The sequence below is a fragment of the Leptonotus elevatus genome, chromosome 21 (assembly GCF_054856555.1).
Source record: "Leptonotus elevatus isolate MCC_2025b chromosome 21, RoL_Lele_1.0, whole genome shotgun sequence".
In the NCBI taxonomy this organism is placed as follows: domain Eukaryota; kingdom Metazoa; phylum Chordata; class Actinopteri; order Syngnathiformes; family Syngnathidae; genus Leptonotus; species Leptonotus elevatus.
Window position 1 is genome coordinate 3,735,798 of NC_141259.1, and position 16,498 is coordinate 3,752,295.

The window sequence follows — 16,498 nt, forward strand, 5'->3', positions numbered from 1 at the left end:
CAATGACGTTTCGTGACCTGATTGGCTACGTTTCTCCAACGTGACGTATTTTTGTGACGTATTATCACGCTATTGATCTGTTCCTTTTTTGAGGCGGGATCTCCGCTTGCATCCCGGAAATATATGGATCACAGTGTTCAAGAATGCTTCGTATATATTGAATTTGTCTTTCATACCTCAAAATGGGTAAATATTCTCCGTTTGCCTTCCTTCTGCCATGATCATTATTCGATCACATATGTAACCCCGCTCCCGTTTGTTTCAAATAGCATAAATGTTTGTTGTTTATGTCACGGTATATCGAATGTCGCATGTCTCCACAACGTCGATCTTTTGAAAGTAGCCTTTTGTCAAATTTACTATTGTATGGTTTTGTTATATGTTGCCTGCAAGATAGATGAGACCACAACGAGAATCCTAGCATTCGATGTAATTTATACCAAGATGCACCAAGATCAAACTGCAGCACTGGCTGTCAGAATGTCACACTCCTCCCATATGACTCTTGTTATTGTACTAAATAATCAATGCCTGGGATCAAGGTCTCCGACATCTAGATTTAAGTCTAAGTTGATCTTATTGATTTCCTTAGACTATTCACTCCATCTTTCTCATCCCAATCATCACTCTACTCTTATCTGTTCTACGGTTGAATCTGCCCCCTCCCCCTCCATGTTTGAATCTGCTGCTCTCACATAGACTAATCGCCTCTGTGATTATCTAATAATGCTCTTTTCTTACTGTCAAAATGGGTAAGATTTTGGATTTGTTTTAAAACTGATAGGTGCCAAAACAAACAACAACAACAACAAAGTAACAGTGGACAATGCAATTTTAAGGAGTACATGTAGTGTGGAAAAACATGAAAACAATGCCTCAAGAGTTTAACATTTAAATAAGTTAATGCATTTTTGTTGTTGTTTATGCGTAACGATGTGTCATTTAAGTTTGATTATGTTGTCCATCTTAATTTGGGCTCAATACAGTTTTTACCAGAAATGAAAATCTGCCTTGGAGCATATGTTATGTAGGTAAAATAAATGATCTTAAATTGCATATTTTGTATCATAACATAAAAAGTTATGGTAATTTTATTCACTCAAACAATTACATTTGTACATGTCGAGTTTACATAGATTTGGACTACTCAATAGACTACATTAACCTTTAATGTGAATATAATGTAACATATGACTTTTTTTTTTGTACACTGCAAAATTGTACTGTGTACATCGCTAGGTGAGCGCATAATTTAGATGCAGCAACATTTTTACACAACTAACCTCTTACCCACAACAGAAGAACGTCACTATTCTAAACTAATTGTAATAGTATAGATATTGTGCTAAATGTTTTTAATGTGGTTTTATATGAATGCAGTACTTTAAAGCGTGATGCTACTTTTAATACATTTTTAGTTGTTGTTTTTAAGCACTAGTTTTAAGCCATAAATATTTGTTAAACTTTATTGACCCATAAGTATTTTAGATATTTTTGTTGGTACATTGTAGGTGTCCTGTGTGATTCTGAATCACAACTCTGACTCTCACTCTGAATAACTTATGTGGTACCAAATGAAACAGATTAAGAACACCAGTATTTATGTGGTGAACATAGACCTGCCACGATAATTACTATATCGACTACCGTTTGATAAATAACATGGACATAATATATTTTTTTCATACTCAACAACTGACATTCACATGTGTGTTTGTTTACATACATACGTCATCAACATTTTTAGTGCTGCTTGCATCTTTCCCCTTCCTGTCAGTCACCTTGCTTGCTGAACAGGGTTGAAGCAGAGAGGGTTTTTTTTCTACAACCGCATAAAGTTGAGCAGCATAGATGGAATTGGGTCCAAAGCAATGCCATGGCAATACGGAGAATGTTTTGGGTTCAGGACAGATGAATTTATTGTATATCAATGGCATTATCATTTATCGTGATCTTTTCTGAGAAAATGTGTCATCCCAAAAATTGTATCGTGACAGGCCTAGTTGTACAATAAACCATTAGCAACCCTCCAAATGTGTACCAATCCTAAACATGTTACCCCAGTGTGACCTTTCATTTGAAGGTGCCGCTCCATACATGATTTTGTATTTACACATCAAAAATCGTATCCCTGAGAGAACGCTTTTTGTCAAGTGTGATCTTACAAACTTGTGTATTCATTTATTATCCACTCCACATTTTCTTCTACATTCATTGTGCATTTTACCCTCTCTGTTTCATGACATTTAGTTTTTTTTCTTCGCAAACCCATGTACTTATTACATTTACACCCCTTAGCATAACTCAACTCCTTCATGCTCATGAAATCAATTAATTATCTTTAGTAATTTACCTTCTGAGCATACCAGATTAAGTAAAGTATAAAACTTTTCTTCTTCTTTTTTTTGGCGCGTCAATTGTTATGTTGTAACGAATGTGTATTCTCTTGGTGTGCAGAGAGTGTTGGCCTTACCCCATGGCTTGAAGGAGCCATGGGTGATTAGAGGAAGGGAGGAGCCTTAATAGAGCATTAGTGTGTGAATACTCACACATGTCCCAAAGACCCCTCTGTGCATTTGCACACATTCATTTTTTATGAAACAGACTCATAACAATTAGTCTGGTTACTGCCAGAGTAATCTTAGCGTTTGCACAGTGCATTTGGTCTGCCGTATGACATCACTCTTTTAAAAGTTCTAAGTTTAACGTCCTCATTTGTTTTCATAGTGAGAAACATTATCAGCTCTTGACTAATAGGGCCATGAGCCTTCCTGGCCAAAGAAGGGCAATAAAGTAGGCAGGGGAGGGCGATGATGGTCCGAAGTGCTCAGGGAAATAAGTTTGATTCACTCGAGCTTTCACACAAATTAATTTACATGCGCAAGAGAAATACAAGATGGAAAATTGGAAACCAGCACACTTTTGCCTTTCATCCATTTTTAGCAGTCAAGGAACCGTAGCCAATGTCCCCTTTTCTATTGCAGTTTCTGTTTTGGTTTGTCTGATTTCCACTTTGAATTACTGCCTTGTCAGTAGTTGGAGGAAACTTAAAAAAACATGTCATCTAGTAGAGGACAGCACAGTGGCACACTAACAATAAACAACAATGGAGAAGGGTCTTGTGTACAGTATTCACTTCTCATTTTGTGGCCAAGATGAAGAAACAGAGGGTGGCAAGAAAATTGGCCGCAGCAAAGTGGAGACTGTAGGTGCGTTTCCATTACCCTCAGTTTTGCTCAAAAGGCAAGTTGCGCAAAAGCAAGCTGGTAATGGAAACACATGATTAAAAAAAAAAAAAAAACTAAAATATCGCAGAAAGGTTTTTACGCTCTCATGAGGTGTTTTTTGTGACATGTCGAAATATAAGCTAGTATTTCGCAAAAGTGTAAAGGAAACACTTTGCGCATTCCCTATAGTCATGTGACACCCGCTCGGTCACGGAGGAAAGGAAGTAGGAAGTATACGGGGCCACTCGCTTTCGTGTCGGAGCTGCCTGAGAGGATAAGTCTTTTTAAGCACAAAGTGATTTAGCTATAGAGCCAATGCCACCTTTCACTGCACGTTGCATGAGAAATGGCCGTTCCCCCGGGCAACGAGCAATCGAGCGACATACGGCGCACGTCGTTGTTGAAATCCATCCGTCCGCACCATAACACGAGTTATAAGCGAGGGCACATACAACACCAACACCAAATGCCCGAACCTGCCCGATGAGGGGAGAGAGATGGTTTTGAAGTAATCTTAACAACTCCGGGCGTCCGTTTTCCGTAAACATCATGAGCACCTCCTACAGAAGTGCGAGATCTCGTAACACGGCACATTACGAGGATTGCGCCTCAGAAGCAAAACGCTCTTCAATGGTAACACCGACAAGTTGAAATTGTACTTTATCGAAATACTGTAGTACAATATCGCATTTATTTTTGCGAAAAACTAATGAAAACGCAACTTGTGAGGTACAGAACTAAAGGGTTGAGAGATAAGACAGCAACAAGCTAATGTTAACGTGTGTGTGTTTTTAAAAAAAATTGCGCAACATGAATGGTGACAAATCTGCTTGACTAATGGCTAACTAGTATTTACATCACAAAAGTGGTAGGTTTATAGCTTGGCATGCTAAACAGGTAAGGTAGGGTGACCAGACGTCTTGGGTTAAACAGGACACTCCTTGTTTTGAGCCTTGTGTCTTGTTTCACCAGCCCCAATGTTTTGTCCCACTACTACGCAGGTCCCGACCCAGCATCACATTGTTGTTTTTTAAGTCCAGTCAGCAAGCCAATTGTTTGGGCCATGTGCATGGCAATCACACATTTGCGATAGCTAGGGTAAATAGACCTTGTCCCGGATGAACTCGGACAGTCAAGTTTTTGAGCCTTGGGTCCCAAGTCTCGGCAGATTTCACCAATCCCATTGTTTTGTTCCGATGCATGTCCCATCCCGACGTCCTGTTTTGTATGTCAGTCACACTGTTGTGATAGCGATTCATCCGCATGTAGTCGCTAGCAGGTGTGTTTTTGAATGAACTAGAACTACTTACTGCTTTTGTAGTAATAATAATAACAATAATTAGTGATGCACCGAATATTTGGCCACCGAAAATAAAATTCAAGCCGAAAGAATATGTCCGAAAGAGGATGTTGTGGTGACGCAAGCATAAAAAACTCAGCTGCAAGCAAGTGTCTGTACACCAAACACGGGAGTGAGTGTCCGCCTTGCTGTTCGCTGGCGTTTTATGAGTACCGGCAGCTTCATTGTCCATACCGGAAAAGGAGAAGAGTCGCTTGGTAAACTATGTCAAAAAAGAGCGCTGCCGAGTACTGCGCCACAGGTGAGCCACATTTTTGCGTTCTCATTCTCATCAACATCTAATCGCTACCAGGCGTATTTTCGATATCAGGCTCAAAAAGGAAAATCAAGTTTTTCTGGTGGCATATTTCCAATGTTACAACGGTGCGATATAAATAGCACAGCCAGCTTCCAATAGCTGCTGGGACCTAGCAAAAAAAAGTTGATTAATCGTGGTGAGTCCACTTGTTTACAGCTGTTGAACTGTTAACCAAGATAGATTTAGTATAATAACACAACCAGATTGACTAGCGATTAAATTTGTTAGAAATAGTTCCTGGTGAGAATTTATTGTATATTTGATTTTCAAGTCAAGCCATCTTTATTATAGCGCTATGTGACAGCTACAGCTGTTGGAAAGTGTTTTAAAGAAACACATAACATCAGCGAAATTGTAGTGTCTCAGTTTTTAATTTTGAAAATCTGGTCACCCAAACATAAGACCTACGAGAAAACGTAGTAGTCCCTGGTTTTGGTAATAGAAAAGCATCAATAGCGAGTGGAGTCAGATATTCAGTGTGTGATGGTGGGGCACAATTATCCTCAAGCTTTACTGCATTTGTGTACTGTAGTAAAGCAAAATGCAGTTGTCTTTTTAGCATCCCCCTTTCTTTAACCCTCTGATCTTAACACCATCATCCTCTCCCTAGACGCCAAAGCCAAGGTCAAGGAGAAAGTGGTGTTTTTCTCTGTCTATAGGGTACTCCCTGGATGCCTTGCACCTCACTATGGCAGATATGCTTCAGGAATGTCTCCTCCTCGTTTATTGTGACCGTCAGTCTCAAGGTCAGCTGCTATGGACATTTGTGCCCTTTATGCTTATCTGCCCCCCCACACACACACATTTTTTCCCTTCCTTGGCTATCTTTGCCCCCAGTTTTTCTTCTCTCACTGTATCAGTAAACAGTAGCGCCCCACCACAGCTGGAGGTTTCATGATGCCTTGTCTGACATATCTGTCTTTTTAATCTGTCCTTTTGATGCTCAATTTTTCTTGCGGGTGACTGAAGCAGACTTTTTAGAGGACTGGCGAGACTGGGAGGCATCTGTGCTTCTGTTGCCTGGTGTCTGCCTTCGTCACGCTGGTCATAGCCCCATTTAGCTTGCAGCAATGTTGCACTGTGTTCCCTGCTAGATTGGATATTGTTGTTGCTGTTGTCAGTAAGCCACGCCATTCAGCTTTGAGTCTCTGCGCTCATCTTTTGTCTGAACAGCATGCACACAAGGGGGACAACTCTCATCTGACCTGAATCAAAATAACCTGAATGCTTTTAAAAACGGATTTATCACATCCCTGCTACAAAAGAAAGACCTCTGATTTATTTTATTATTTTGTCCTGTTTAGCATCCCTGAACTTTTCCACCTGGCCTTGTGACTCTGCAAGGGATGGTGTTTTGTCTCTGGATTGATTGGTCGCCTGGCTGACACGCAAGAGAATTATTAAGTAAATTGACTACATGCATGTGTGGGTTTTGTACTAGCGAGCTTCCTTTTTTTTTTTGCGTACAACTGCTACACAGTGTGGCTTGCGCGCCCTAAGCCCGTGTACTCTGACACGATGTGTGACTTTTGACTACACAAGAACCATGGATTTCTAGCTGTCCACAGTATAAGCCTTGTAAATTTAAATGCTTAATTTTTATAGGCACCCCAGCATTGACTGAAGTGTCTGCTTGTTATATATCTGGCAAGTGCTGCAAGTCTGAAAGGAAACTGTCAATAGCAATCCCAGCTATTGATATGGCAGTGGGCCGGAGATGTAACTTGGCCCCCCGACTCTGTGCTATCCCTCGGATCCCACTACATCATAATTACATTAATATTGACAGACCCTTGACAATAGTCACATTACTATTGATAGGTGGCTGTCAATACAGTGTTTCCCCAAATAAAACATATTCATTCATAACTTGTAAACTGCTCGATAAAAAGCTTTGAGAAGAATATTGGGCCCGGCTGGGTTTTACTCCTCCCGGGAGTGCTGTTGTTGCTTCTGTGATAGGGATTTTCAGCACCTGGCTGTGTGTGTGTTTGTGCATCTACGGACTGATAGATTCATTTAGTGCCGTATTAGCGCTCCATATAGATCAAGGCTACACATAACATACATATAGTATAGATTCTGCATGCATGCACTGCTCATAATCTGCACCTTTTCTCACATCAAGGAAAAACTTTAAGATTAAGCTAAACAAATGGAGCCTGTTTATTGGTTAGTACAGACTTGGAGGCTACTTTTTTTTTTTTTTTTTATCCAAACTCCTCTTCCGTCACAGGCGCGGTTCTAGTCACTAAACATGGCAGCCTTTCAAATTCAACTCAATGAATTTGTCACACCTGCTTACTTCAACACAAATTCACTCTATTTTTTCCCCCCCATTGATTTGCTAATTCTGACTTCGTCCTCCATCCATTGAAACATCATGAATACACAGACAGGAGCCAACTACTGCCACACATCACATTAAATATTTTTTACCACCTCTAAGCCTTCTAAAATGACCATCTCTCCCTCTCTTTCTGTCAAAACTGCCATATTTACCCTGCTGAAATCTCAAAAGCCTCATGACAAATCCTGTTCAGCGAGACACAAAAGCCACTGTCAAAAAGGGCCTCTCTCTCGTTCACTCTGTCACTCTATTGCTCTGTTTCGCCTTGTGTTAGTTAGTCGCCCACTTCCTAAGCGTTTCAGTTGAGGAAAGGCCAGATAAAAACTGGGGAACTGTGAGCCCTTTGCGGCACAAAATAGCCCGGACGTCACAATAGCGCAATCCCATATGGAGTTGACTCCGGGGAGTGGGAGATTGTTCCACATTTGGCAGATGTTTACGGTGTACCAGAGACTGTGCCGTTAGCCTAATCCCTCGTGATGTGATTTGTATACACACTTCTATCTCCAGAGGGTGCAGGCACCAGGAGCCCTGGGCTTCGCCATGTGTGTTTCTTGGATTGTGTGTGTTTATACACTGGAGGGAGACGAAGACCCCTCCCTAGCCGTTCCTTTGCATTGCACAGCTCAAAGGTTGCATTAAGAATGGGTTTTAAATGTGAAAAGTGATTTCCCTCCGTATGTATGAGGAGAAAATAACCCTTCAAACAAGATGGCCTTCACCTCAAGGGGCCCTGATCCTCCAAACAACCAAGTTGTTTTGTACTTGTTTGACTCTGTGGGTACTTTCCCCAAGTGTTGCATCTTAAATAGATCCACTATGGTGCTGCTGGTATGATAATCAAAGGTGGGCATTTCACCAGTCTGTACGGCGCTGACGGACAGCCGTTTTGCTGACAAATAACGAGAAAAAAAAATAATGGACTAAGCCTTGACGGAAGTGGGTTTTCTTCAGTCAGTGTAATTGTCACTAACCAGGTGAAGTACAGACGGATCTCTCAGTCTTTGACATTTTGCTGAGATATGACGTCCATCATTACTGACGGAATGCCCACCTCTGTCTTTTGGTCCTAAAAGAGCGGTGACAAAGTGATGACAGTTAAAATAACATGACGGACCAGAGCACTGACGAATGACAGACCTGCAAAGTTTTGTAAATTGCCCACCTCTGATGATAATTATGTCAAGTCCTGCAAAGTTTTCAATTACTTCATCATTTGGGCTTGTTGCAAATCCAAAATTAACCTAAAGCCTCTCTGATACATTTGTGTGTGTTTTTTAACAGGTTTGGAAAAGGAGGGCATCCAGGTAGAATCTCTCCCAGAAATCACTTCTGACCCACTGATCCACGTCCTACGCATCAGCCAACTAGATGCTCTTGAGCTAGACTCAGCCCTTGAGCATCTGCTATGGACCCAATTCTCCCATTGCTTCCAGAATTTCCGCCCAGGCCTTCTCACCCCTCTGGAGCCCGAACTGAAGGCTTTGCTCCAGCTGCTCGTGTGGAGGTTCACTCTCTATCCTGACGGGACCACAGTTGGCCAGTCTTTACTGAGTCTACGCTACCACAACACCTTGTCCTCATCGAACCTATATAAGCCTCTGTCCCACAGGCAGAAGTTGGCTCTGTTTCTGCTTACAGTAGGTCCTCATTGGCTTAAAGAGCGATCCCACAACCTCAGACTGTGCCTCGGTTTGACTTCAGGCGGTCCTGTTTCTGAAGGATTCCACAAGGCCCTCCGCAATTCCCTGACTATAATTTCAGGTGTTGCCCGTATTGCAAGCCTCGTCAACTTTCTTGTGTTCCTCAGGAAAGGTCACCACCCAGTCCTAGCTGAAAGGATCATTGGCGCTCAAGCAGTTTTTAGCAAGCCTAACGTGACCCGGGACATTGCATACCAATACATGAATCGTGAGCTTCTGTGGCACGGATTTGCAGAGTTTCTAATTTTCCTGTTGCCACTCATCAACACAAGCAAACTGAAAGCTACTATATATTCCATTGTGCTCGGAGGGGACAGAAGTGGCGTGGTTGGTGGACCAGATAAAGGGGGGGCGTGGCAAGAGTGTGCGCTGTGTGGCGAGTGGCCAACCATGCCTCATACAGTTGGTTGTCCACATGTTTTCTGCTACTATTGTATCAAAATTCAGAGCATTGCAAACAATTGCACCTGTCCAAAATGTGGGACAGAGGCATCACAAGTGGAACCTGCCAAAATAGAGATGTTTTTCAGGCATTAGATATACTGCATTGTACTGTACTGTAGGCTTAAACTAACGATTATTTTAACAATTGATTAATTGACAGATCAATGGATGAATAAGATTTGGATCAGTTGACAGCTCCACCCCTCTCTTCACCCAAGTGTTCAACACCTGCGGCCTCAAATCCGATGACATAACCACAAAGATGATCATCAAACTGCGGCCCAGGGTGTCCTGGTACAAAGTGCACATATGGACACCCTTATGTTTGAACATGGTGTTAGTTATGGACAATCCGTGACGAGCACAGAAGTCCAACAAAACACCACTCGGGTTCTGATCGGGTTCCTCTTCCTCCCAATCACGCCCCTCCAGGTCTCACTGTCAGAGCACAGCAGCAGAACGAGGAAGTTCCCAGAGGAAGCGCTCTCCAGCACACCCTGCAAGGACTGCAAGAACATCTGAGAATATTAACTGTTGAGAGGCTGACTGAATTTCAGATTATCTGAACCATTTTAGGTCTCTGAACGATTGGACAAAATGGGCTTTCACTTGTAGGGTGCTTTTCCGCCGACAAGACACACAAAGCGCTTCATAATGACTCCTCATTCAGATACGCAGCATCAGGAGCAATCGGGGGCTCTTGCTCAAGGACACTTTGACATGGCCACAAGGGTCAGGGATTGAACTGACAACACCCTGGTTTGGGAGACAACCAATCTCCCACCTGAGCCATGCTGGCCACAATAAATTGATGATCAAAAATAATTATTGATGTATTTGATTAGCGTTGACTACTATTATATTAAGAATTGATTCATTTTCCTTGAGTAAGCAGAATGTAAATAGTTTGTAGCCCTCCTTTTGATTCACAACCCATTTTTATGATGTCTGTGTTTCTTCTGAACACACATTAACCGTCTGTTTAATGTGTGTGCACGTATATTGACAGTCCTCAGTTTCTCTGGCTGGACTTCAGACCGAACTATTTGTCTTTGACGTACTGGACAGACTACCGAGAACCCCACAGAGCATATATTTAATTAAAGAATGTGTTGATTTATGCTTTGAATTCTCTTGGAGTGTGTGTTTGTTGAAATGGGAATATTTGTTCTGATGAAAAATGCAGAAAGTCAGCTGAATAAATAATGGGAGGAATTTCTGATGCCTCTCATCATGGCCAAATTAGCATTTGTTGTGTATTTTGTGCCTAAATTGTATTTCAACATCATTAAAATTGATTTAGGGGCTCCTCTTGGGTGTTTATTCAGTTAAGTGGAGGAGGGAGATGAGGGAAAGTTATAACAATCATCACACTTCTCTCTAGACAGGCCTGGTCGTTCTAACTCCCATTATCCATTTTCACAGCACCCCAACATCCTCGAGATCAAGGGGGCAGCCGGGGGCTTGGATTGACTCACACATTTGACAGCGAGCCTCTCTTCTCCCTTGGTCCTCCTCTTTTTTGCTTGCCTTTCCATCTCTTCCCCACTCGTAATCTCCAGGGCCCTTGCCCCCATAAGACTGTCGTAAACTGTACCAAAACCCTGGCAGTCGTCTTCTTCCTCGCAGGCGAATTACTCTCTAATCCCTGTAATGAGTCCAAAGATGCTTATTTATGCTGGAGTTAACCTCCACCAGTGAGCCCAGCCCCGGGCGAAACGCACCCCAGCTGAGTGAAGCCTTTCCTGGCTGACGAGAGGAGGAGGGTTTTGGTTGGGAAGGGAGGGGGGAGGTGGGCTGCTACCTCCCACCTCTCCCTCCCTCACCCCCTTCCTCCCATTTTACACTCTGATCACTGGGGTTTAATTGCCGATTGCTAAAACCGTCAATCTTGGCTGCAACAATCAGAAGCCTACCATAGAAAATTATATCAAAATTATCTATTGAGAATGAAGTAGGGTAATGTAAAAATTTTGAAAAATGTTTCTTTTAGAACTAAACTAGAGATGTAAGTAGTACAAAATACGTGTGGAACTGCCAATGTGGAGTTAACATTTTTGACTGGTAAATACATTTCAATGTATTTAAATAAGTTAAAATTTACGTATTTGTTATACATACCTGCAAATACATTTAAAAAAAAAAATAAGACAGCATTTTTCCCCCATAATGCCAAGGGTTTTTGACTGGATTTTTTTTTTAAGCATTTGGCCTACTTTCTACCAATATATTCGAAAATTAAGTTGGCTAAGTAAACATTGTTTATTTATAATTAGTATCACTTATTATTATGTTTGCAATGCCAGGGGGCATTTGTGTGTCAATATCCTGTGGCATTAAAGGGATACTTGACTCATTGAGCCATTTTCAGCTGTGAAAAGTTAGTATTTTGTCCAGAATTAATTTGATAACTACATTATTTTTGTATTCAATTAATACCTTTTTGCTGACCAAACCAAGAAAACAGGTGAGCCATGATTGGCCGTTACTTCCTCAGCACAGGCGATGTCATCTTCAGTCGACAGTAAGTGTAAAAAATAGTTTTTAAAGGTATTAATTCTACATGAAAAATAATGAAGTTATCAAATTAATTCTGGACAAAATACTAGCTTTTTACTGCTGAAAATGGCTCATAAGACAAGTATCACAGAAAACATGCTAAGTTTGTAGTGTTTGCCATTCAAAAATGTTTACTCCATTTTGGCAGTTCCACTCTTCCATAATAGTGTTACTTAATGTGCATTACACAGTTGTTAACTCTGCTCATGAAACTTGACTCAGTTTTTCCTATACCTTTGTTTTTTTTTTTATTGTACTTTTTTTCATGATGCCACTATTGAAGGATACCCGATGACTAATAGGAAACTAATATAATATTATAATGACCATACAACTGACAGTGTAAGTTGATGTTGCACAGGAAAGCAATGAACAGTCGCGCTTCTTCAAAGTTGAGGGTGAGAACACAAAAATACAGTTATACATCGTGAAGGCCATGGCTCAGGGTGTAGACACAGTCGTTCAGTAACCAGCAGGTCGGCTGTTTTATTATTATGATTATTATACATCAATTAACTTATTTTATCTGTTTGTGTATGCAGAAAAGTATCATGTATGAAGGTGACACCGGTGTGACTTCCCCATATACGCAGCAACATAGAGTACATCATTTATTGTTTTTATGTACTGGGGCTAACCTTTTTTCACACTTTTTTTCTGACTTTTTTGTGACAATCATGATAGATCAAGATGACTCACCCGCTACAGTATTTTTCCAGACAGTCGATGCTCGTCATACGTCAACATTTGGGGTGAGTACATTTACTGGTCCCAATTTCTTGTTCTTACCTACTGGGGTTAACTTTACAATTGTATAATTGTGAACAATGTTAACATGTTATTCAGTTTTACGGTTAATAAAGTCTTCATAGTGATGACAATATGGAACTGGTTATTTCTGTTTCCATTGTTTCATATCAATGGAACTATTCAAAATTGTTATTCTTCCAATTGATGATGATTAGTTTGTATGAGGCAATAGATACATTTCAAATCCAAACTACAAGTTGTACCCCTTTCAAGAGATCTAGGTGAACTCTAACACAGTTTCCCAGCCTTCTCTGCCACGCCTTCATACATTCCTGGAAATGTTCTTCCGGGATTCTGTACAGCTGTCATCTTTTGGTTTGGGAAATGGCAAAAAATAATTATAATAATAATAAATAAATCACTGAGCCACGTTGGCTGCTTGCTCCAGCATACCATCAGGCACTGTCAGATGCTCAAGGCATTGAGAGCAGGCACATTGTCATCCTCTTCATACGCACTCAACAAAGCAAAGCCCGCAGGATCTCTTTGTGGACGTACTGGTTTGAAATATATCACTTGTGACACCAGTCCTGGAAACCTTTCTGATATAACTGTTATGTAAAACCATAATTCGGCGGACACTTGGAAATCCCCCGCTCCCCACACCCAGCTCCCCATCAGGGACATTTTGACTAATGAAGCCTGTAGTAATGCGCATAAAGCCCGAGCCAGGAGCACCTGGTTGTCAATATTTTATGCACTACATTACATTCATGTACTTCAAGTCCCGGAAAGAGAGATGAGGGATGCATATATGATCACCGTTAATGCCACTGGGACATGTCATTGTCTTAACATTCCATGAGACTTACACCATAAACCTTTTTTGCAGATATTATTCTACAACTCTTAATAGAGGTCCCCCAGTTCCCAGGAAAGATAAAGCCAAATGAGTATATTAAAGTCTATTAATTGAGTGAGAGCATGGATTGAATTAGCCACGTGTCGGAAAAAAGGCTCTGGACTTAGGTAGGCAGTGAAGGCCGCGTTAAGCCTATCTGTCTTTGGATCTTTTCCAATTCACAGGCTCCGTGTGGAGAAGCAAAGGAGGAAGAAGCCCCCGTTCCCAGCGGCTATGCAAAGCAATCTGCACATTCACACGTAGCCATTTAGGGAGCAAATTGGCCGTGTGCCCCCACTGACGAAGGTTTTAAGAGAAAGGGAATTATAGGGCATTGAATCCCTAACTAGATCTCCTTCTTTGATGAGCCTCTTTATTCGCCTGTACCTCATCTCCATTTCTTTCATGTGAGTCACTGATTTTCCTGATTAGATCATTTTTAAAGACAGAAAAGAATCTCGTTCTTTTATAACGGGCACTTCTATACTGTATTTTATTTATTATTTTTGTGTGTTTTTGTGTGTTTTAGGACACTGAAATAGAATAGCCCACTGAACATAAAATTCATTTATATTTTTCTGAAATTTACATATACTGTACCTTTTAAATATATTTTAAAATCTCACGTACCCCTATTTGAGAACCACTGGTATAAAGGGATTACAATAATAAAGTAATATCACACGACGTACCATTTCAACATCTACAAATTGACTACTGAGCGTACCAAATTCTCTGCAGCACGGATAGGCCAAACAATGTATCATGATTACCTGCAGCCAATGATGGCCAAGCAGGTATCATCATGAGTCAGGTGTGTGCCTTGACCTCCGAATCCGAGATTCGATCGAACCCAGGTTAGAACCACTGATTTAAAATGTGTCACAAGCACACCAATTATTACAATAACAATGAAAAACCTCACATTCAAGTCATTATTTTATAGTTTTTGACACCTGTTTAGTTTTTCTTCTGTTGTGGCTTGTCTAAAATGTCAATAGTACTGTCTCGCTCACGTTTCATCTGCTCAATAAAAGCCAAGCCCGAAATAAAACAGAAAAACATTCCTCCAAGGTAGTTAAATCCTAGGTGTGCTCGAGAGTTCAGAGCTTGGAGAGTTCTCTGCACACCTGCCGGGCTTTGGATACCACCGGGCCCAATTATCCTCGTCTTCCTCACCCTCTTAAGCACCTCTTCTGTCTAACAGGTCAGGGGGACAATCAATCACACCCAAAATAAGGAAGTCATTTCCTCAGCTTCCATGCTGTGCTTGCATCTCTGACCTTGAGGAAGAAGCATCATTATTGGCATGTACTTATGGAATTTGGAGTAAACTGCAATTAGCTTCATTTTCTAATGGTGTCAATTAGATTTGTATACAGCCAGCTGTATGGGACATCCACAACATGAAACCAAATGCTGTGGTGTATTGTGATACAACCGTCTGATGTTTCCTTTAGGGACCCACTAGGTGCAGCAGATATGTCAAATAATGTGCCTTCTAAAAGTCTGACAACCTCAGGTGAAGAGTAATGTTTGATCATGTGTTAACACCGGAGTTAGAATCTGGCAACTTGAAACATTAAGACACGAGTTAACTTTAAAGATGAGTTCAAGTAAAGATTTAGGTGCGGCTTTGGAAGAAATTGAGACACTACTGACATTACTTATGGATTGTTTTGTTATGATTTTCATTTTTTAAACAAAAAGCAACCAAAATAAATGCTCCCTTTTGTCAAAATATTTTAAATGGCATACTGGCAATAATTGTTTAGAGAGAGCTCTTCAACAAATAATTATATTTTTGTTCCAAAAAGACTCATTGCACATTTTTTATGCATGACGCCTATCCTGTAAATCCATTTTAAATTTGGAATTTGCAATCTAGTTTGTAGAGAATTGTACAAAAAAATAATGTGTTAACGAGTCTTAGGGAGTAATGGAATACATTTACCGCCATTTTTTTGTAACCATACTAAACACATAATTAGATTACATTTAATATTTTTATTATATAATTTAGTAAAAAAATTCATTATTTCACTGAATTACAATTTCCACGCGGACAGAAAGACTCCTTGTTTATTTGAGCCCTCAGCACACCCAGTGAATAAATTGTCACAATTGTGTAACTCAGTGGGCCGCCTAATTCCACTTGTGACAGGTGTCCTCCAAATGTGACCAGTTTGAAGGCATAACAGAGGAAAGAAGGAAGTAGTGACCACTATTCACTAATTGGAACTTACTCACGGAAGGACTGATTTATCTTGAGTAACATTTACAAAGAGAAGTTTGAGCTGTCAGAGACCTGCGACGTCCTGCCATGGCAAAGCTAGTTGCTAGCCTGCTACACTGCTAACATGTGTTCCATTGTCATCATCATCATCGTCGTATCATAATTACGGCGCACGAGTGGGTGAGCGAGAAAGAGGTGGGTGGTGTGTTAAGCTACTGCTTCAAATGTTGCCTTCATAAGCTTATTTGTCCTTATTTTCTCATAAAATTGTTACAACAACAACACCTTTGTTATGGAGCAAACAAATCTTCTTTCCCTCTTCTTTCTGGTATGGATAAAGCATCCATCCATCTATTCATCCATACATACATACATACATCTGGGCCCAAACATCCAGCTCTCTCCAGGTTGCTCAACCTATCTATAAATAATTATTCAGCATTTCAGTGGGCATCAGTCAGATTTTTGCTATTTGCGGACCGGCCTTCTCCCTATCCCTTGCAATTAGTGATATACAAATATTGCCAGACTTCTGGAATAATTGCAAGTCTTTTTTTTTTCTTCAGAAAATACAAAAAAATGCCACATTTTGACCATATATGTATTAATAATTTCATGTCTAAGGTATAGCTGAATTATTATTTTAACAAAGGATGTAGCCAATTTTAGC

At 40.6% G+C, this 16,498-nt stretch overlaps 1 protein-coding gene across 2 annotated transcripts; it reads left to right on the forward strand.

Annotated features, from left to right (window-relative positions):
• Positions 1 to 84: 84 nt before the first annotated feature.
• Positions 85 to 10,627, forward strand: pex2 (peroxisomal biogenesis factor 2). 2 transcript variants are annotated; one of them, XM_086066192.1, is made up of 2 exons: positions 85 to 186; positions 8,520 to 10,627. In XM_086066192.1, the coding sequence occupies exons 1-2, from the start codon at positions 183 to 185 to the stop codon at positions 9,473 to 9,475; spliced, it is 960 nt and encodes a 319-aa protein (XP_085922318.1). In that variant the 5' UTR covers positions 85 to 182; the 3' UTR covers positions 9,476 to 10,627. The 2 variants fall into 2 exon arrangements, with proteins under 2 accessions (XP_085922318.1, XP_085922317.1); XM_086066191.1 differs by lacking the exon at positions 85 to 186 and adding an exon at positions 5,414 to 5,631.
• The last annotated feature ends 5,871 nt before the right edge of the window (positions 10,628 to 16,498 follow it).

What these genes read in the sequence shown, in the direction of transcription:
- pex2 (XM_086066191.1), top strand. Translation starts at nt 5,574, where the DNA reads ATGGCAGATATGCTTCAGGAATGTCTCCTCCTCGTTTATTGTGACCGT. An exon ending in TTGTGACCGTCAGTCTCAAG is followed by an intron (nt 5,632 to 8,519) that starts GTCAGCTGCTAT and finishes GTTTTTTAACAG; the next exon opens with GTTTGGAAAAGGAGGGCATC.